Source organism: Halichoeres trimaculatus, unplaced genomic scaffold, assembly GCF_033239565.1.
Source record: "Halichoeres trimaculatus isolate MK-OKI-2021-1 unplaced genomic scaffold, fHalTri1.1 fHalTri1_scaffold_22, whole genome shotgun sequence".
NCBI lineage: Eukaryota > Metazoa > Chordata > Actinopteri > Labriformes > Labridae > Halichoeres > Halichoeres trimaculatus.
Window position 1 is genome coordinate 9183001 of NW_027437200.1, and position 17151 is coordinate 9200151.

The 17151-nt window shown below is 40.3% G+C and overlaps 1 protein-coding gene across 15 annotated transcripts in view; it reads left to right on the forward strand.

Annotated features, from left to right (window-relative positions):
- ank2b (ankyrin 2b, neuronal) overlaps positions 1 to 17151 on the forward strand; it is a 198262-nt gene that overhangs the window by 125133 nt on the left and 55978 nt on the right. For all 15 annotated transcript variants that reach the window (XM_074699074.1, XM_074699076.1, XM_074699073.1 and 12 more), the window contains exons 2-6: positions 3448 to 3549; positions 10568 to 10666; positions 12364 to 12462; positions 12591 to 12689; positions 13465 to 13650. In XM_074699074.1, the coding sequence (XP_074555175.1) occupies positions 3448 to 3549; positions 10568 to 10666; positions 12364 to 12462; positions 12591 to 12689; positions 13465 to 13650 (585 nt within the window). The remainder of the gene's footprint in view (positions 1 to 3447; positions 3550 to 10567; positions 10667 to 12363; positions 12463 to 12590; positions 12690 to 13464; positions 13651 to 17151) is intronic.

Consider the following 17151-nt stretch of genomic DNA (forward strand, 5'->3'; position numbering starts at 1 on the left):
CTGATAAAGTGACCAGAGAGTGGCTACTTTGATGGCTTGAATTCTACTCATACAGGCCACCCCAGTATGTACAGGAAACACTGTGCTTATTCCTAACCACTGGCTGCACAGAAGGTCAAGTTTTGTGATAAGATCCCTAACTGTGACTCCAAATTATATAAAAAAAAAAATAAAATCAACTCTCAAATGATGATATTCTTCTCTAAAATGCATTTCTAACAGCAGTGAAAGAAAAATAAAACTTTGATGACTAATCTTTCTTTATTTGCTTTGATTCGTGCATTCTTTTATGGCAAACTCAACCTGGACATGACCTTCCTGTAGCCCTGAGCTTGTCAGATCAGCTTTTTTATCTGCAGAGAGCTGAAAACATCTCTCCATCAAAGAGAGTGACTGACTGACTAAGCTCCTTATAAACCGGAGTTATGAAACTATTTCTGTAGGAAGCTGGCTGCAACAATCCTGCCTTTCTCTCTAATGTTCATTCAAAAGACCCACTTGTCTTGTTGGTCCATTTGTTACTATGGAAACAGGCCAGTGGCAGGAGGTTGATTGGGGAGAGCTCTAGTATAAAATGACTCTTGGGGGGCGGGGTTCATGAACATCATCAGACAGGCTTTAAGATGGAAAGGGTTGCTTTGTACGTCACAGCTGGAAAACAAACCTGACTTCATAAGAGCATGAGGCTGTGTGGAAATGGTTTCAGGATTTATATGAGATAGATTTTGTTTGGAGAGATGGTAGACTTTAAAGCTACAGCTGCACAAAAACAAACCATAATACATCTTTCATTGCTTAGTCTTTTTATTAACCTCAGGCCAAATCTTCCCTGACAGAAAACTCCTTATATGAGCTGACATGTGCCAAGCAATAGACCCAAAGTGACAGTGTTTGTTTCCTACGACTTGAAGTGTGTTAGTACCAGAAAACACAGCAGAGACATTTACTGTGAGATGACCCGTATAAACTTCTAATGTGTGCCCAGACACCGCTGGTGTTTGCTGGCCTTTAGTGCTGTGAGCGGACTTCTTCCAGTTCAAGAAAGCAGACCTCAAAGTGTGACCACTTCATGAGTGAAAATCTCTGACATTTGGCAAGCAGCGAGGACTCAGATAGAGATAGGAGCTTTGTCAGACAGATTGAGCCTGGATGGAAACAGGTCTTTAAGAGCTAGAAGGGCTCAAGTCTGTTTTCTGTACTGCTACAGTTCTGAAAGTTGGAGCTAATGCAGACGTGCAAAAGAACTGGCCCCAAAAGTCAAGGGATCACCAATAACATTAATGTTAAATGCATTTTAGATGGGATGCAAATGCAATTTTGTTGCTCTGAGACATGTGTAGTGCTGAATGAAACCTATTGTCGTAATCATCATCATCGTTATCATCATATTTTCTCTTTTCATGTTAACATGTTTATATGCTGGTTTAGAAAGCTTAGCTGGAATTACTCATTTCTTAATAGGTACAAACTCTGCAAGGATTATTGTTTGTCATAACTTATGTTTAAATGATACTGAGGCTTAAATTTATGCATACATTTGAAAATAAGTGGCAAGTCTGAGTTGATGGTTAAGTGGGCAGTTGAACATGGTAAAGGTCTTCCTCATTTCTGACTTTCAGGTTGATGGAAAGTAAGGTCAACAAGGAGGGCACAACATTTTTGACTTTAATTATTATTTTTCTGCATATGATAATAAAAAAACTGATAGAATGAGGGTCTTAAGTATGATCCTCTTCTGTTAGCTTCTTAATATTTTTTTTAAATACATCACTACAAATGGACAGCAAGGAGCTGAAAGCTCAGTGGAGTCTCTTGGCCGCAGCTGAGATATTTTTAGCCATGCAAATGCAGTGCTATTATCCAGAAGTCTTTAGACACAACAGAGACACAGCTTACTTTAGTGCAGCAGTTCCTAAACTTTTCTGCACATGACTTCTGAGACCCTGTGATAACAGGCCAACCCAAAAACTAAGACAAAAGGTCCATCCATTCATTTTCTGTACCACTTATCCTGTTCAGGGTTGCATGTGGCTGGAGCCTATCCCATATGTCTTAAGGCGAGAGGCATGGTTCACCCTGGACTGGTTGCCAGCCAATCACAGTGCTAGAAAATTGGTATAAGATTCTTAATTTATCTGTTGTGAGGGAAATCAGACTACCTTTGTTTGCATATTGCTGTGATTCCTAAATGAATCAGCTTCCACTGATACCTTTGTTATACTGGTATAGTCACCTTCAAGGTCTTCAACAACAAAAAAAAATGTGGAAAACAGATTAAACTTTCTTTTTTATTTGCATGGTTTGTATAAATTATAACCTCTTTTTATGTTTACATTTTTACAAACATGGAGGGCATGTGCAGTTGTAAAGAGTTTGTGATATTTCGAAGGCATTTTGTGACCTCCCCCAATCAGTGTTTCAAAGGTCACTGCGCTCTGCAAATAAGCTATTAGTCTCTGCATTTTCAGTTTTAAAATATGAGCAGTGATTGTAAATTATGTGTTTTGTGAAACATATGAAGATTTAAGTCTGAAGAGGACTAACACTCAAAGAGAAACAGAGCAGCTGTCCTTCGAGGTGAACTTGACGGTGTTGCAGAAACTCCAGCAGCAGTGAGTCTGAGTGATGCAGTGCAGTTCTCTGCAGCAGCTGAACAGCCACTGACTGCAGGTCAGTGAGAAACATCACACCTGCACCGTTTGTACGTGTGTGAAGGAGACATCAGTGCTGCAGTGTCACTGCTCACATTATACAGCCTCACTTCAGCATTTCTCTCTGATCTCTGCAGAGTTTCTGTGGAAATGTAGGCGAGTTAAAGCTGCCTCTGAAATCTGTCACCACTGAAGAAGCTTAGTAATGAAGATATCAGGCAAACTATGACCTTCACTGCTTATAATAGATCGTTCGTCAGCTTAAAACAAACAGAACAGCTGCGACAGCGTCCACGAGAAGGAGAGCTTTACCCTACGATTATCTGGTGTGGTGCTAAAACATTTCTGTACCTGACCTCTGACCTCCCCTAAGAAGGAGAAGTGCAGTTTGGATGCAGTAAAGTAAAAAAAGAGTACCACAGTGTTTTTCTGCAGGACGAGCAGAGTGCTGTACGCTCTAAACGAGTGTGTGTGTTGAGAGAGAGTGTGTGAGCCAGGATTTCAGTGAAGAGGAAAATGCTGAATCATTCTGCCTCCTTACAGCTCTGGTCTGCTTCCAACTGCAGCTCAGTCAGCATCCAAAAACAGACAGGGGACATGTCCTTCCCAAAGCACGGACACACAGATTATTGTGCAGCGGGGAAAACAAATATGTCTTATTATGGGGCATGATCACTGCAGAAAATGAAACTAAATAAACCTTTTGCGTAAACATGTTGACTGCACACACAGGCAGTTACATCTCAATCATGTAGCTGATTTTTAACAGTGTTTTTTTCTTCTGTGTCTCTTTCAGTCGGACAGTAACACCAGTTTCCTGCGAGCGGCGAGGGCAGGAAACATAGACAAGGTTTTGGAATTTCTGAAAGGAGGAGTAGACATCAGCACCTGCAACCAGGTAAGAGGCACACAAAATACACCGCTCTGTGGCTGCTTCATAAAAACATGACCATACACATTTTTTTTGTCACAAGACAGGGGGAAAGAGCTCAAACAAAAACCAAGAGGAACAATGCAGCAGCTCAAACAAAAACGGATCTTTCACCCAGACTTTGCTCCTCTTGTTCACGCTCTGAGCTTTTCTCAGGGACACTAACTGCAATCACAAACAAAACATTTATACTACTCCTGAATATCTGTTACTTCATCCTTCTTCAGACAGACAGTCAAAAGAAAATAAATTTGTCTGAATTCTGAACAGATATTTATCCCAGCACTTATTAGGACTCATATGAGCAAGAAAAATCCAGCTAGAAAGACAAGAATTCAGATATGTTTATTTCTGAGCTCTGCTATATTCATGATTTGAAGTCTAAAGTCTCATACCAGGGAATTTATCATGTGTTCCCCCGTGCTGCAGTGAAACAGGCTGCAATAACAGCAAATATGTACGTCTGCTCATTGAAAATCCTGCAACATTTCCATTTTTTTGACCATGTTAGCCTCATAATTTTACAACATAATTACAAAAAGGATCTTTATTGAGACAGATCTTCCAGTTAAAGAGAAAGATGTTTAATTTTTTTCCGGAAACAGAGAACACAGGAGATGTTGGTCTACTGCTGCCTCTGTTGAGGTGAAACATTCCCATGAACTACATAGTTCCTGTGACTCATTGTCCGCATTTCTACTGCAACCTGCTGAGTAGATTATGTAAATCAGACCAGTTATGTTTGGAAGAAAAAAATAAACGTAATTGCACCACACCACCAGACCAGTAGAGGGCACTAAATCGGCGCTAAAGACCATACAGCTGGTTTTGATTGTGCTTTATTGCACATAAAAACACGGTGGCTGGTCCACTTTAGGAATTCTTATTTGCTGCAGGAAAAATTAAGTTTGTAGAGTAATCAATAAGTGATTGCTGACCTTAGTAAAGCTCTCTTAGGGGGTTTACTTGGAGTTGCACCCCACATTTAGAACATCCAGAGACACCAGAATTACCCTTTATCTCATAGGTTAGATGAGTTTAACTAATCCTGTTACCTTTGGTGCAAAAACCCACAGCATGCATTATTCAAAGTGTGTATGTGCTCCTGTTGTCCAGCTCTAATCCCCACACACGCTTTGTTTTATTATGGAAATGTCTCTGCATTCCTGCAGGCCAGAGGAGCCTGTTTGATCACAGAGAGTATCTTTATTTAGGCCTCATCATTATCTAGTCTCCTCTAAGCCCCATTAGCATTCCAGTTTTACATGAAGCGGGGCGGCTGTGAAACCTGATAGGACATAAACAGTCCTGTCCTGGTAACAGACATAACAACTGGCCTGGTGAACACAAGTCACATGGAGAGGAAGTGAAGGTCTGCAGGTGGTGCCCTGCTGGGTGAAGACTTTATTTGATAATGACGTTTATGAAAAGAAAGATGTCGGCATCAGTCACTTTGGCTGTTTGGGATATTTTAAACTGAAGTGAGTTTCTGTCTGATAAACTTTGAAAAGAGAAAAGAAGATGTGTCTCTGAAGTGTTTTAAACCCTGTTCTCACTTTAAATGCTTAAGTCAGGTAATTTCGGAGAAAATGAAGCCCTTGCAAATTAGAAATTACATTGAAACATAAAAACTGTGATTTACAAGACTGGTGTACTTAAGTGATCAGTTGGTGGACTGAGCTCTGTGAAAATCTCTGTACATGTCAGAGAACCATCTTCTGGAGTAGTTAGACAGCTGGTTATTGATGTTACTGATGTCTAAACCTGAAAACACCTTCATGTTTATGTTACTCACACACTTTCTAATGACCTAACATAAATCATATATTTAGACTTGAACATTAGTCAAAATTTACAGCTTTGCATTCACTTCCCATGAGAGCTTAATGACTCCATTACTGTGACAGAGTGCTAGCTCTGGTCACACTGGTTAGGTGAAGACTTGTTTGGCCTGCTGACAGCACATTAGTTTGCTGGTAGTTGAGTTTTAAAACCTCTTCAGGTAAGAAAAAATGTCTTGAATTTGTCAAAGTCTGCATTGCTTGGATTTTTTCTGTAAGTACTGATGTTGGAACACTTAAGATGACTATGAAAGTAACAGCTTACATCTTCCTATTTTATGTCACTAATAACCCCATCGTCATAGTCAACAGCTTAGGACTCTAATAATGAAATGTTCAGCCTGAGACCCCCAGAAATGAAAACCAGAAAAACTTAATAGAAATCTACAAGTGACCAGCAAAGTAAGGCTTTGTGTGTGTTGGTGACTGTGGGGCTTGGTGAGCAGTGGGTCCAAAACTTTAGCTTTATAGTTACTGCAGAAGCTTAACTACCGTACCTGTTACAAGCAGGGTTTCAAACTCCATGTTGTGCATACAGATGTTTCAGAGAAAGTGCACATTGTTGACTATGCTGAAATCTATCATACAGGAAGACAATTTAATCCTGGCAGTATAAAGGACAGAACAGTACTGACCAGTAGGGATGGATACCTTTAATTTAAAATGATATGGTACCGATGCCCAGTACCTGGGAATCAGTACCAGTACTCACCGGTGCCAATTTTCAGTACTTTTTTGTGTTTATGTGGTAAAAAAATATTAATTTGTTTAATGATAAAATATATATTTTTTCAATTTAACATATTTATTCTTTGATATATAACCTTGCAATGCTGTGTTTATGTCCACCATGGACAATCACCTACTCTTCTACTCCCTCACAGTCACAAGGATGCATTTAGGTACCTAAACATGGTAATTTAATTTTACATATATCAGTACCCAGTACTTTTAACAGAATTTGGTCAGTACCTATAAAAGTACCTAATTCAGTATTCATCCCTGCTGACCAGTGCTCACCAATTTGGATTTATGTTCTGTTTTTAATTTCATCAACTCTCAATGTTTTGTTTAACAGAAATATATGAAATTGATATCCACAAGTTGGGAAAAACTCCTGAACTGAGAAAGACCCAAAAGACAGACCCAATTTTTTTATGTTCTTTTAACACCAGGAGACAAATACAAAGTCACCTGCATCACACAACAGTTTTTGTTAGAGAAAGGAGCACTTTTACAACCTAAAGTCCTTGAAGAGTGACTGCTATTCAGTTCCTCAGAGCACACTCTTACAAAAGCATAACTTTTTCAAAAAGCTATCAAAGGCTCAAATATGCTTTCAAATGAGATGAAGAAAAGTGAGTACAGAGTGTCGTTGGTATGCCTTCGAGACTTGAAAATCAGTCCACTTCACAAAGTTGTTGAGTTCACAAAACAGTTTATTTGTGATAAAACTTTGCTGAATGAATCCATAGTAGAAAGCTAACCTCTTACTAGGCAGCATGCACAACTTATAGTTAGGGGTTAAAAAAGCTCAAAGGGACTTTTTTCCCTCGAGCTGATAGAGACCAAAAACCAAACATAAGGAAGAGTCAGTATTGCCATGATTCCACAACCATGGCTTTATTCTGGCTCTTTAACTCTGCTCTTCGTCTTCCAGAAATTCAAAAAATATTTTCCATATTTGTTTTTGCTAATAGCTTTATAACCTTAAATCTTCGCTGTTGTGCCTGCATATATTTTTCATTGTTCATCACTAGCTGACGGTCCATAAAGCTTGCCCAGAAAGAAACATTAATGTATTAAATCTGGATCATACAGAGGACAGAGTTTGGATTGTATAATTGGGCAGAAGAAGAGCTGACTAATTGTTGATCATCTTAACCATTTCCTTTTAACGTATGAAGAAACTTCTCCTGGGTGACTAATGGGCCTCAGTGTTTGATTATATTCTGCTGCTGATTATTTCTGGATGTCATACCGCGCTGATGAGCCGCTGTTTATTCTGATTAGCCAGAGCCACCTCCCTCCTCTGAGCCGACCCTGGTACTAAATGGGATTTTCTCCTCATTTCATTTGTATTGCTTTATGAATGCTGCTGTGATAGATCTGAGGGATAATTGGAAGCCTTCTCCTCTGTGATTTAGCTCATGTGGGCTGACAGAATGAGGTAACAGATATAATAGATGGAGAAGTGGGCAGACAGGGCCGTGCTGCATGATAAAAGGGTTAGTGGTTTTCTGGAGGTGATGGAGGCCAGGTTCAAGAGATGGATCCAGATCCCCAGGGTTTTTGTAGAAGTGGAAGCTGCTTATTATTTTCAGTGCTGAACACAAAAACAGAGGAAAGAAGCTGTATACAGAGCACTATTGATGGCAGAATGAAACACACTCTTTTGTCTAGAACTACAGGGGCCACCAAACAGACTTAAACAGACTCAAAAGTATCATAAGTGTTCCCTTAAAATGTCTTGATGGGGTGCAGATAAACAGCCCAACTCATATTTCAAGATGTGGATCACATGGAGACAGCAGCTTAAAAAGCTGTTCCACCAAACCTGTCAATAAAATAAAGCTTTCGGTATCTGTTTAGTACATTTTCTTGAACTTAAGGGGACTTGCAACTAGAATCACATACATAAACTTCTCAGCCAAAACATTAATGTGTAACTGGCAACGTTGGAAGACCCAGTGTCTTAAAGATTCATATCAGTCACAGCTGGCTACAGCTAGCAAGAACATGAACCCTTGCAAACCAGCAACCAGATTACCCGACATCCTCGCAAAGCGTGACTGCTGCCGAGCCCATGACATATGCCAGTTTCCTGGCATATGTCATAAGAGCATTGCTAGTGTCTGTACAGACTACTGAACATGACACAAAAGAAGTAAAAGTCACTGTGGAAGATATTAAACACAAAAGTGACTCACAGAGCCCCTGTGTGGATAAAGCAGAAGTTCAGATAACTGCACAGCAGACACTTCCATAAAGCACTGAGGTTTTCCAAGTAGAGATGCAAAAGTTGCAAGACCACATTCATGACTTGGCTAATAATGGAAAACATTGCTACATTGAAGACTGTGGCTTGTCCTCTTTTGAAAAATGATGGCTTATTTGGATTTATTATGGCTCAAAGGATACTGCTGAGACACTGGAGGGGGAAAAACCCACCTCCTTATAAAGATAGGCCGCAACTGTGGAAGCACATTGGACACATGTATTTAACTGAGGAGAAACAGTGTGTGCACTAGTATTTCATTGTATTTTGTTTATTTATCTTTTTTTTTTCTTTATTTGTCTATGCCTGTTTATCTCACATTTTGTGTTAAAGACAAGATTCAACAGAATGGAAAACAGGACATTTTTGTGATCCTTTGTTTAAACACCAATACCCCCCCCCCCCCCCCCCCCCAAAATAGATAAATGAATAAATAAATAAATAAGATCAAATAAGATAAAATAAATAAATAAATAAAATTGATTTATTTATTTATAAAAAAAATATTAAATTTGATTAAATTAAATCAAATTCAATTTAATATCATAGATAAATAAATAAAAATAAACTAATATTTCAGACACAGCAGTTGTCCAAACACGTCAGTTTTTGCAGCGCTCTAAGTAAGCCAGCAGGTGCATAAACTTATCCAGAAACAGCAGAAACAATTCCCCTCTCCTACCAAACAGATGCCTCTTGCCAGCTGCGGCTAACCTCAGGGCCACAAAAACTGAAGAGCTGACTTTGAGAAGAGCGTTCACGCTCTTTGGGATCCCACAGGGAGCCTCTGTGGGGACCCTGGGAGTGCAGCATGACCACCAGCCTCAGGGGGCCTTGTGATGCAGAATAGGCAGCAACGGAGGAAATTAGTTATCGACTCAGCGGCTCTTTTCATACCGCAGTCTGATGCTGGTACTGCTGAAAGGGTTATTGAGTCCGTACTGGGTCACTTGGGCAGGGGGGGCTGAGGGGGCAGCTCACCAAATTCACCCAGAGTGCTTCACTTCAAGATTTGAAAAGACTTTTAAAGGAGCAGTGCTAAAAATCTGAAACAAACATTCTGATATACCAGCTCTGGACTAGATGCCCCATAATCAGTTAGCATTTATCTCCAAACACATTTCATTTTGACACAAGTCCTGCCCCTGATGAAGCCTACAACCAATCATAACTCAGGATTTTAAGGTGGCACCTTGGGTTGCCAACCAGTTTGGTTGTTTTTTTAAAGATTTTGGGGGGTTTATTTTACCTTAACTTGCTGAGACAGCAAGAGTAAGACAGGAAATGTGAAGAGGAGAGAAGAGGAGTTGGTAACCATCACAAGAGCTTCTTAGCCAGCAAAGCTTACTGACAGGAGGGATAAGAAACGGTATGTTTCAGTCTATTATTTGCTTGATTCGGCTAGTAAGACAACTATACTGTACACAAGTGAGTGCCACTCTGCATGAACATCAGGGATTGGAGGGATGGCTAAGCTGACAGACAGGTGGTCGTTTGCCAGCCACTGGTCTGAACACTTCCTCTTTGCCTGTGATGAGTGTAGCAGGACGTTAGCTGGGGTCAGTATTTCCATCACGGCACCTGCCATCTTTGGCCCTCATCGCGCCTTTTCAGAAACCACCGAGTTTATGATCCTCTTCTTTTTCTTTGTTTTGAGTCATCACTCAGCTGAACAGGCTTGTCACTCCTCCTCTCTGCCAACTGTGCAGCACATGACACTTGAAGAGTGTAACACAGATATTACAGATTGAATCAAAACTAGAAAAAAAAAATCACCATAACTCTTTGTTTCCTCAGCTGCTACCAATTAGACCAAGAATGAACCCAAGATGGGGATATTTGAGAGATATGGATCTGCTCTAGTCCTCAGATTGGGAAATGAGAGGCCATTTGCTTGACCTGCACTCACACACTCTGCCCAACTATTTTTATCTTCATAGCGAGCACTGGCTCTGCTCCACGCCAGCATAACATGGCACAGCATCCAACACTGCTCTGATAGCCTGCTTTGATATTTCAGTCTGTGGCTGATCATGTGTGAGTGAGGGCAGTGAGTTATGGACGAGGAGGACGAGGAGGTAATGTGCCTTTGTTTGTGATCATTTAGGTTTTTGGACGTTTAAACTACTTTTCCTTTTTTTTGCAGAATGGTCTCAATGCTCTGCACCTGGCAGCCAAGGAGGGTCACATGGACCTGGTCCAGGAGCTGCTGGATCGAGGAGCGGCGGTGGATGCAGCCACAAAGGTACTAAAATCTCAGAGAGAAGTCACCGGAAACCCCCTGGTGTTGAAGCTGTTGTAGTGGATAAGAGTTATACATATCAGTGTTAATCTGACGTAATCAATTTAACTTGGAGGTTTTTACACTAATGTGAGCAATGGAGTAGTTTTGACTTACATAACAACATTCATGTCACTGGGGAAGGTTGGTGGTAAAACTACACTACTCAGACATTTGTTTTTGTCGCTATTGGTTGTATTTTTTTGTGAGAAGGACAGGTGAATTTAGCTGAAAAGTGAGGTTCAGCATATGTTTGACCTCTTTAAGAAAGTGGTGACTGCAGACTTTACAGCTAACAATAAGCTGACATGTCACAGGAGGCAGCCAGGAACATGCTGAATGAGTCTAAATTTACACTTTTTTAAATAAAAAATAGACTCTGCAGTCAGTCGTTTATATTTACAGCATTTGAGGCATGCTAGATTTAGGCATTAGCATTGCTTTCAGTAGACTTTGTTTCATGAAGTAAAAACAGTCTGAACTCAACTAGCGTAATGACGTGATGGCTCTGGTTGCATGAGGAGAAGCTAACAATCTGCTCTAGGTCAAACATTCACACTGAGCCACAAATCTGCTTGATGCTGAGTCACTAAAAACAATCAGCATTTAGCTTTCTTAACTTTCTGCATGTGAAAATATTGATCTCACCTCCAGGCACTCATTAACTATTGGGTGAGACATTTTTAAATTCCTCGTATATTGATCAAGCACTCTTATTAGCATCATAAAACACACTTGAAGCACAAGATTTTTACAGATTAATGACCTGAGCTCCATGAGAGTGCTTCTCACTGCGCTTACTGGTTATGAAAATGACTCCTTTCCATCACTGCTTCTCTGATGGCCTTAAAGTCTGCTTCAAATTGCTTTTTTACATTGTACAATGTACATCGTACATCGTATGTACATCGTAAAATAAGACAAAAACACTCGACGCAGTTTCATTTTTTTGTAGTGCAACAGCAGAAGAATGAAGTACTTTACAGAGAGTTTGCCTCCCTTTAACCAGTTAAGAGAACATATGCTATCATACCCCATCCAAAGGCAAACCACAAACCATTACATGACCAAATGAAATGTACAAAGAACGCATTCAACACCAAAACTGGGATTGATTGAAGGAGACATATTAACAAACCCTCTTTTTCAGTGTCTTTGTATACCTGGGTGCCTGGGGTGTTCACTTTTTTCATCTAATATGAAACAAGCCAGTCCTTCATTTGTGTCTGAGACCAAACAGTCTGACACTCCTTTAACACTCTACCCACACTAACTATAATAATATGGTAATACTAAAGACAGTACCTGAGTATGATGTAACGAGGTTTACTTAACTTTTTTTTTATACATACATACATGATAAAATACATATGTAAAGTTAATACTTAAATCACAGTGCTATTGGTCCGAGTTTGATTTTAAAAAAAAGGATATAAGTACAAATTGTTCTGACATGTTTTTAATTAATTCTAAACTAAAACTGTTCTTTTCTCTGCTGAATAAAGAAATTACTCTGGATCTCTCCGATCTCTGTGTTACACTTTTCACCTGAATTTTTAGGTACCAAAAACACAATTTTTAACCTGCTTAGATCTGAAGAAATCTACCAATCTACCAAAGACATGTTGCCCTCATAATTTTTATATTTTCTCCTCATCCAGAAAGGAAACACAGCTCTGCACATAGCGTCTCTCGCCGGGCAGGCCGAAGTCGTAAAGATCCTGGTCAAACGAGGAGCTGACATCAATGCACAGTCTCAGGTGAGTCACTTCACTCTGCACATGGACGAGATTTATCACCCCGTCCTGTTCGAGGTCACGGATAGGATTTTATTGCAGTACATGTTGACATTTATCACTCTTCTCATGTCTCTTTCTTCGTGCTGTAGAATGGATTCACTCCTCTGTACATGGCGGCTCAGGAGAATCACCTGGACGTGGTGCGATACCTGCTGGAGAACGGAGGCAATCAGAGCACTGCCACAGAGGTGAGATGGCTCAACCACTGTGTCATAAATACAGTATTGAAAAGCCTGTCCTCAATTGTTGACAGTCTCTGTGCCAAGTCAGTAGCTCTGTAGAAATGTTATGGGACCTTCAAAGTCACAAGGACACACGGTCTGGGAATAACAATGTCTGCAGGAAGATCAATGGCACGTCATGCAGTCTAACTGATATGTATGAATTAAAATGTGCATATATTAAGGTCAGACAACCTGGGTACTGGATGCGTCTCAAGTGAAAATTTGGCAAAGTGTATCCAGAATCTAGTTTAATATATTTAAAAAAAATGCAACCATTCATCCCTGCACTGCAAAAACTGAAATTTTATTTTATTTTATTTTTTTTTTTTCTTATTTTCAGTAAAAAAATGTCTTTTTAGACTTGATATAGCAAAAATGCCTTGTTTCAAGCTATTTAAAGGCATAAATTAGGCTTAAAATGCCTTTAACAAGTAGAAAAATCTGCCAGTGGGGTAAGAGAAATATGTTTGTCAAGATTAGAATAATTTCTGAATACAAGCACATTTCCCTGATTTGCTTACTTATTACAGTCAGTTCTGACCTCATTTTCATCTTTAAATAGTTTGAAGTAAGACATTTTTCTGGACTGGTCAGGTGAAAAGGGATTGTATCAAGTCTAAAAATACATTTTTTACTGAAAACAAGAGAAAAACACTTGGTAAGATTTTTTTTTTGCAGTGTGAGGAAACCGACTCAGGAAAATGGTGTTCACTCCACTCCTCTCCCTTGTCTTTCTCAGGACGGCTTCACCCCTCTGGCCATCGCCCTCCAGCAGGGTCACAACCAGGTGGTGTCCGTCCTACTGGAGAACGACACTAAAGGAAAGGTCCGTCTTCCTGCTCTGCACATCGCTGCCCGCAAGGACGACACCAAGTCAGCCGCACTGCTGCTCCAGAACGACCACAACGCTGATGTCCAGTCGAAGGTACGAACGTGACGCTGTTTGACTGTGAAGGGTCGTTTCAGCATGTGTGTGACAAGCCAATGTGACGCTACATGTTTGTGCAAATGTGTCTGTACTGTTTTCAAGTTTCTGGTGATATTTTAGGTACAAACGTAGAAGGAACCAGTTCAGCTTTCTTTAAGATACGGTTAAAGCAAACTAACTCTGGGGTTTGAACTTGGATGGGTAGACTTTGTTTACATCTGATGTTAAATCTGTAACTGGATACTTTATCTCATTATATCTTTTCCTCATAATGACAGAGTCTCATTTTTCTTAATCAGTGATCAAAGCAAACAGTAGGTGTAACAATGAGATGTCACACTCATTGTGTGGACTGGTTGTGTGTGGGCTGAGCTGTAGTTGTAGTGATGACATTAGAGCCTGTGCTGATGATGTTAGTGCCAACAGGGATCAGCTTTCTACCCACAGTGATGATCTCTCAGCTCACAGAGATCATATCCCTACCTGGAGTCATGAAATGTGTAAACTGTAGAGAAAGTGCAACACCTGTGGTTAAAGCAGTTTTTCACAGTGACTTCTGTTCATGCGTGGACTTGCTCTGCCAAACAATTTCTTAGTTATTCTCTTTGTTTCAGGTATATTTGTTTAGGGTATTAGATGCAATTTGTAAGAAAGAAATCAGACACATAAAGTACTTAATAAAAAAAAAATACCAACCTGTACTCATTCCTCCCACAGAGTATACACCTTTGGGGGTATTGTGCTTATTTAAGGCCTTATTTAGTCTCTCTTGTGCTGCCTGTCTTTACATGATTTCCAGCTTTAAAAAAATCCTGTTTTTCTCACACTGATGTTTTATAAAACCCTTATTTCAGCCTCTTTCTGATGGCTGTGTCTCAAATCATATATTCTGTAAGTACACTTACATGTACTCTTACACTTTGAGTGCACGGGTTACACTCTGTACTTACCAAAGGGAAACATTTGGTTTAGAAAGCCTATGTGGAAGGGCTAAAAGTTGCTGCTCATTGAGAATCTGCATAAGGCCGGCTGCAGAAAGACTGGAAACCGATAATATGGCGACCACTGGGGGGGAGAGAAGTATCCAACGTTCCACTCTCAGCTTTTTTAACTGTTTTGACTGCGCCACTGTGAACCTGCTTGTGCACTCAAATTAATAAGCGTAAATGTGCAAAAGTACAAGACATAGCCTTTGTTTAAGCTACTGTCTCTTTAAGGCTCCATACTCGACAAATCCCCCTTTCTTCTGATTGGCCAGTCTACTGGAAGCCTGTGAAGGGGTGGAGTTACATGCACCCAACATGCAGTGAACCAGTGAGGAAGTTCTTGTGAAGAGATTGAGAAGATTTTGACTTCTTCATTGCTTGACAGAACAGTTTAAGAGAGACAAGTCAAGTGACGAGGAGAAGGTGAGGTGTGACAAGCAGCTAAAGGCCAAGGTAGGGCTCAAACTCACAGCAGTTGTAGCTCTGTATGAATCTGACTTAATCCAGATCTAGACGACATCAGATGCAAACAGGGTCAGACCATAAAATACTGATGTATGATTCAGTGTTTGAGAGGAGGAGTCTGCTAACTGGTTGTGATGTTCTTCCTCCTGTAACATGTAAAGCTGTGTAAAGTGTGTGTTGCGTTTCCATCTGTGTGTCTCTGCACCTCTCTGTTCCTCTCCTCCTCTGTGCCTCTCACCTCACTGCTGGTCCTGCCACTAACCGAGTCTCTCCCTCTTTCCCCCCTCTCTCTTTAAATGCTTCCTCTCACACACTTCCCTCCATCACCCCCTCCTCTTCCTCCTCCTCCTCCTCCTCGCTGCACCGGTGTCTGAGTGTAGCACTGTCCTCTGCATGGAGTGTGCCACTGTCTGCAGGTTGTATGGTGGTGTTATTTGCGGCTGCATGCAAACAAAGGGGGGTGGATGTTGTATCTGAAAATGCTTTTTGACCATCTAAAGGGATGGGAGGGGTTGAAGTGTTAATGTTGAAGGGAGTTCACAGTTTCTTCTTCATGAAGAAAAAATAATCTCAACCTGTCATTCCAACACCAGACAGATTGTTTAAAAGAGTAATTCCTGTCTTTTGAATCCCTGATCACCTTATATTTTCTGCATAATGACCAACAGCTTCTGAAATTGTCCCAGAAGGTTGTTTTGTGCAACCTTGCAATGCATGCAACACAGTCAAAGTACATCAACTTTAAGCAAAACAGGCCTTACCTTCTAATTTCAAAGCCACCAGTCTCAAATTTTGACTGTTAATAAGGATGGATGGCATGTTTTAACTCCTCCCACTGTAGAAAAGTAAAGCCAAAATTATCCTGCAACAAGTGCTGATGTTTTGAGCATCTGGAGCCAGAGTCTATGCTGTAGATCCCTTAGATCCCATCCTCTTTATGGGTCCAGTCCAAGTGTCATGACCCATGTGGACTCGTTTGACAGAGTTGCAGGTGCCTCATTGGTCAACAGAACCATTTGAGTAAAACTAAACCTTTCTTAACAATTTAACTCTTGGACATAAAACAGCATAATAGCATTTATAGTTTGTCTCATCTGTTTTAATAGAGAAGTGTTTTGGCTTCACTTTGAGGGGGCTGTCATGCCATCCATTTTTTTTTCTTACAGACTGTAGCCTCAACTGACAAGGGCTGGATTGCTTTTCTTCTTTTGACATAAATTGACATTTTTTTGTGTTGTTGAGTTTCTTCAGTGTTTTGAGGCCTATAAATTTTGAAAACAGAAACAAAGTCCTTGTCCTGTGAGGTCAAACTTCAGCAGAGTCTGGTGGTGTTGAAGAGATTTAGTTGCTGGGTTTGGTTAAAGGAAAGTTATTACAGGTAATAAAATAGTTGCCCTTTCATGTTTGCCTTGAGAAGCTTCAAATAACAAGTTAGGTGTCCTCCAGTAAGATGTGCAGTGCATCATCCAGTAAAAGCAGGACTGTGTTCATGATGCAGCCAGTTTGAAACATGCACACAAGGTTAAAAAGCAAGAATATATCTAGACCCACTGATAAAAAACAAAAAACAAAAAAAAAAACAACTTGAACTGTTTGTACTTTGATCAGTTGTATTTGCTTTGATTGTGTTGCAGCCATAATAGCCCAGCTTCTAGTTAAAGCTCCATACTGAAGTTGTTTTAAAGTTTTATTCCTGTCAGTCAATGACTGAAACTTAAAGACCGGGTTAAAGCACAGGAATTACTCCGTAAGTGATGTGGCTCGAGTGAACAGGAGATATTTCACCACTTGGTCTCTACCTGAATGTTAAATTAGACTGCATGTATTTAGACACGGCTCCAGTTATACGTTATGTAAGAAAAAGCATTCAGGATGCCATATGTGGCTCAGCTGTTGTGTTGCAGTGCTACTCAACATGAGTCATAGGAAGAAGGACCAGCTATAAACAGCAGCGAGTACAGTTTTAGTGGTACACATGTACATATACGACACACACTCTGAGTGATGTACAGTGAACAGGTCTTATCATATAGGTCAGGGAAGCAGT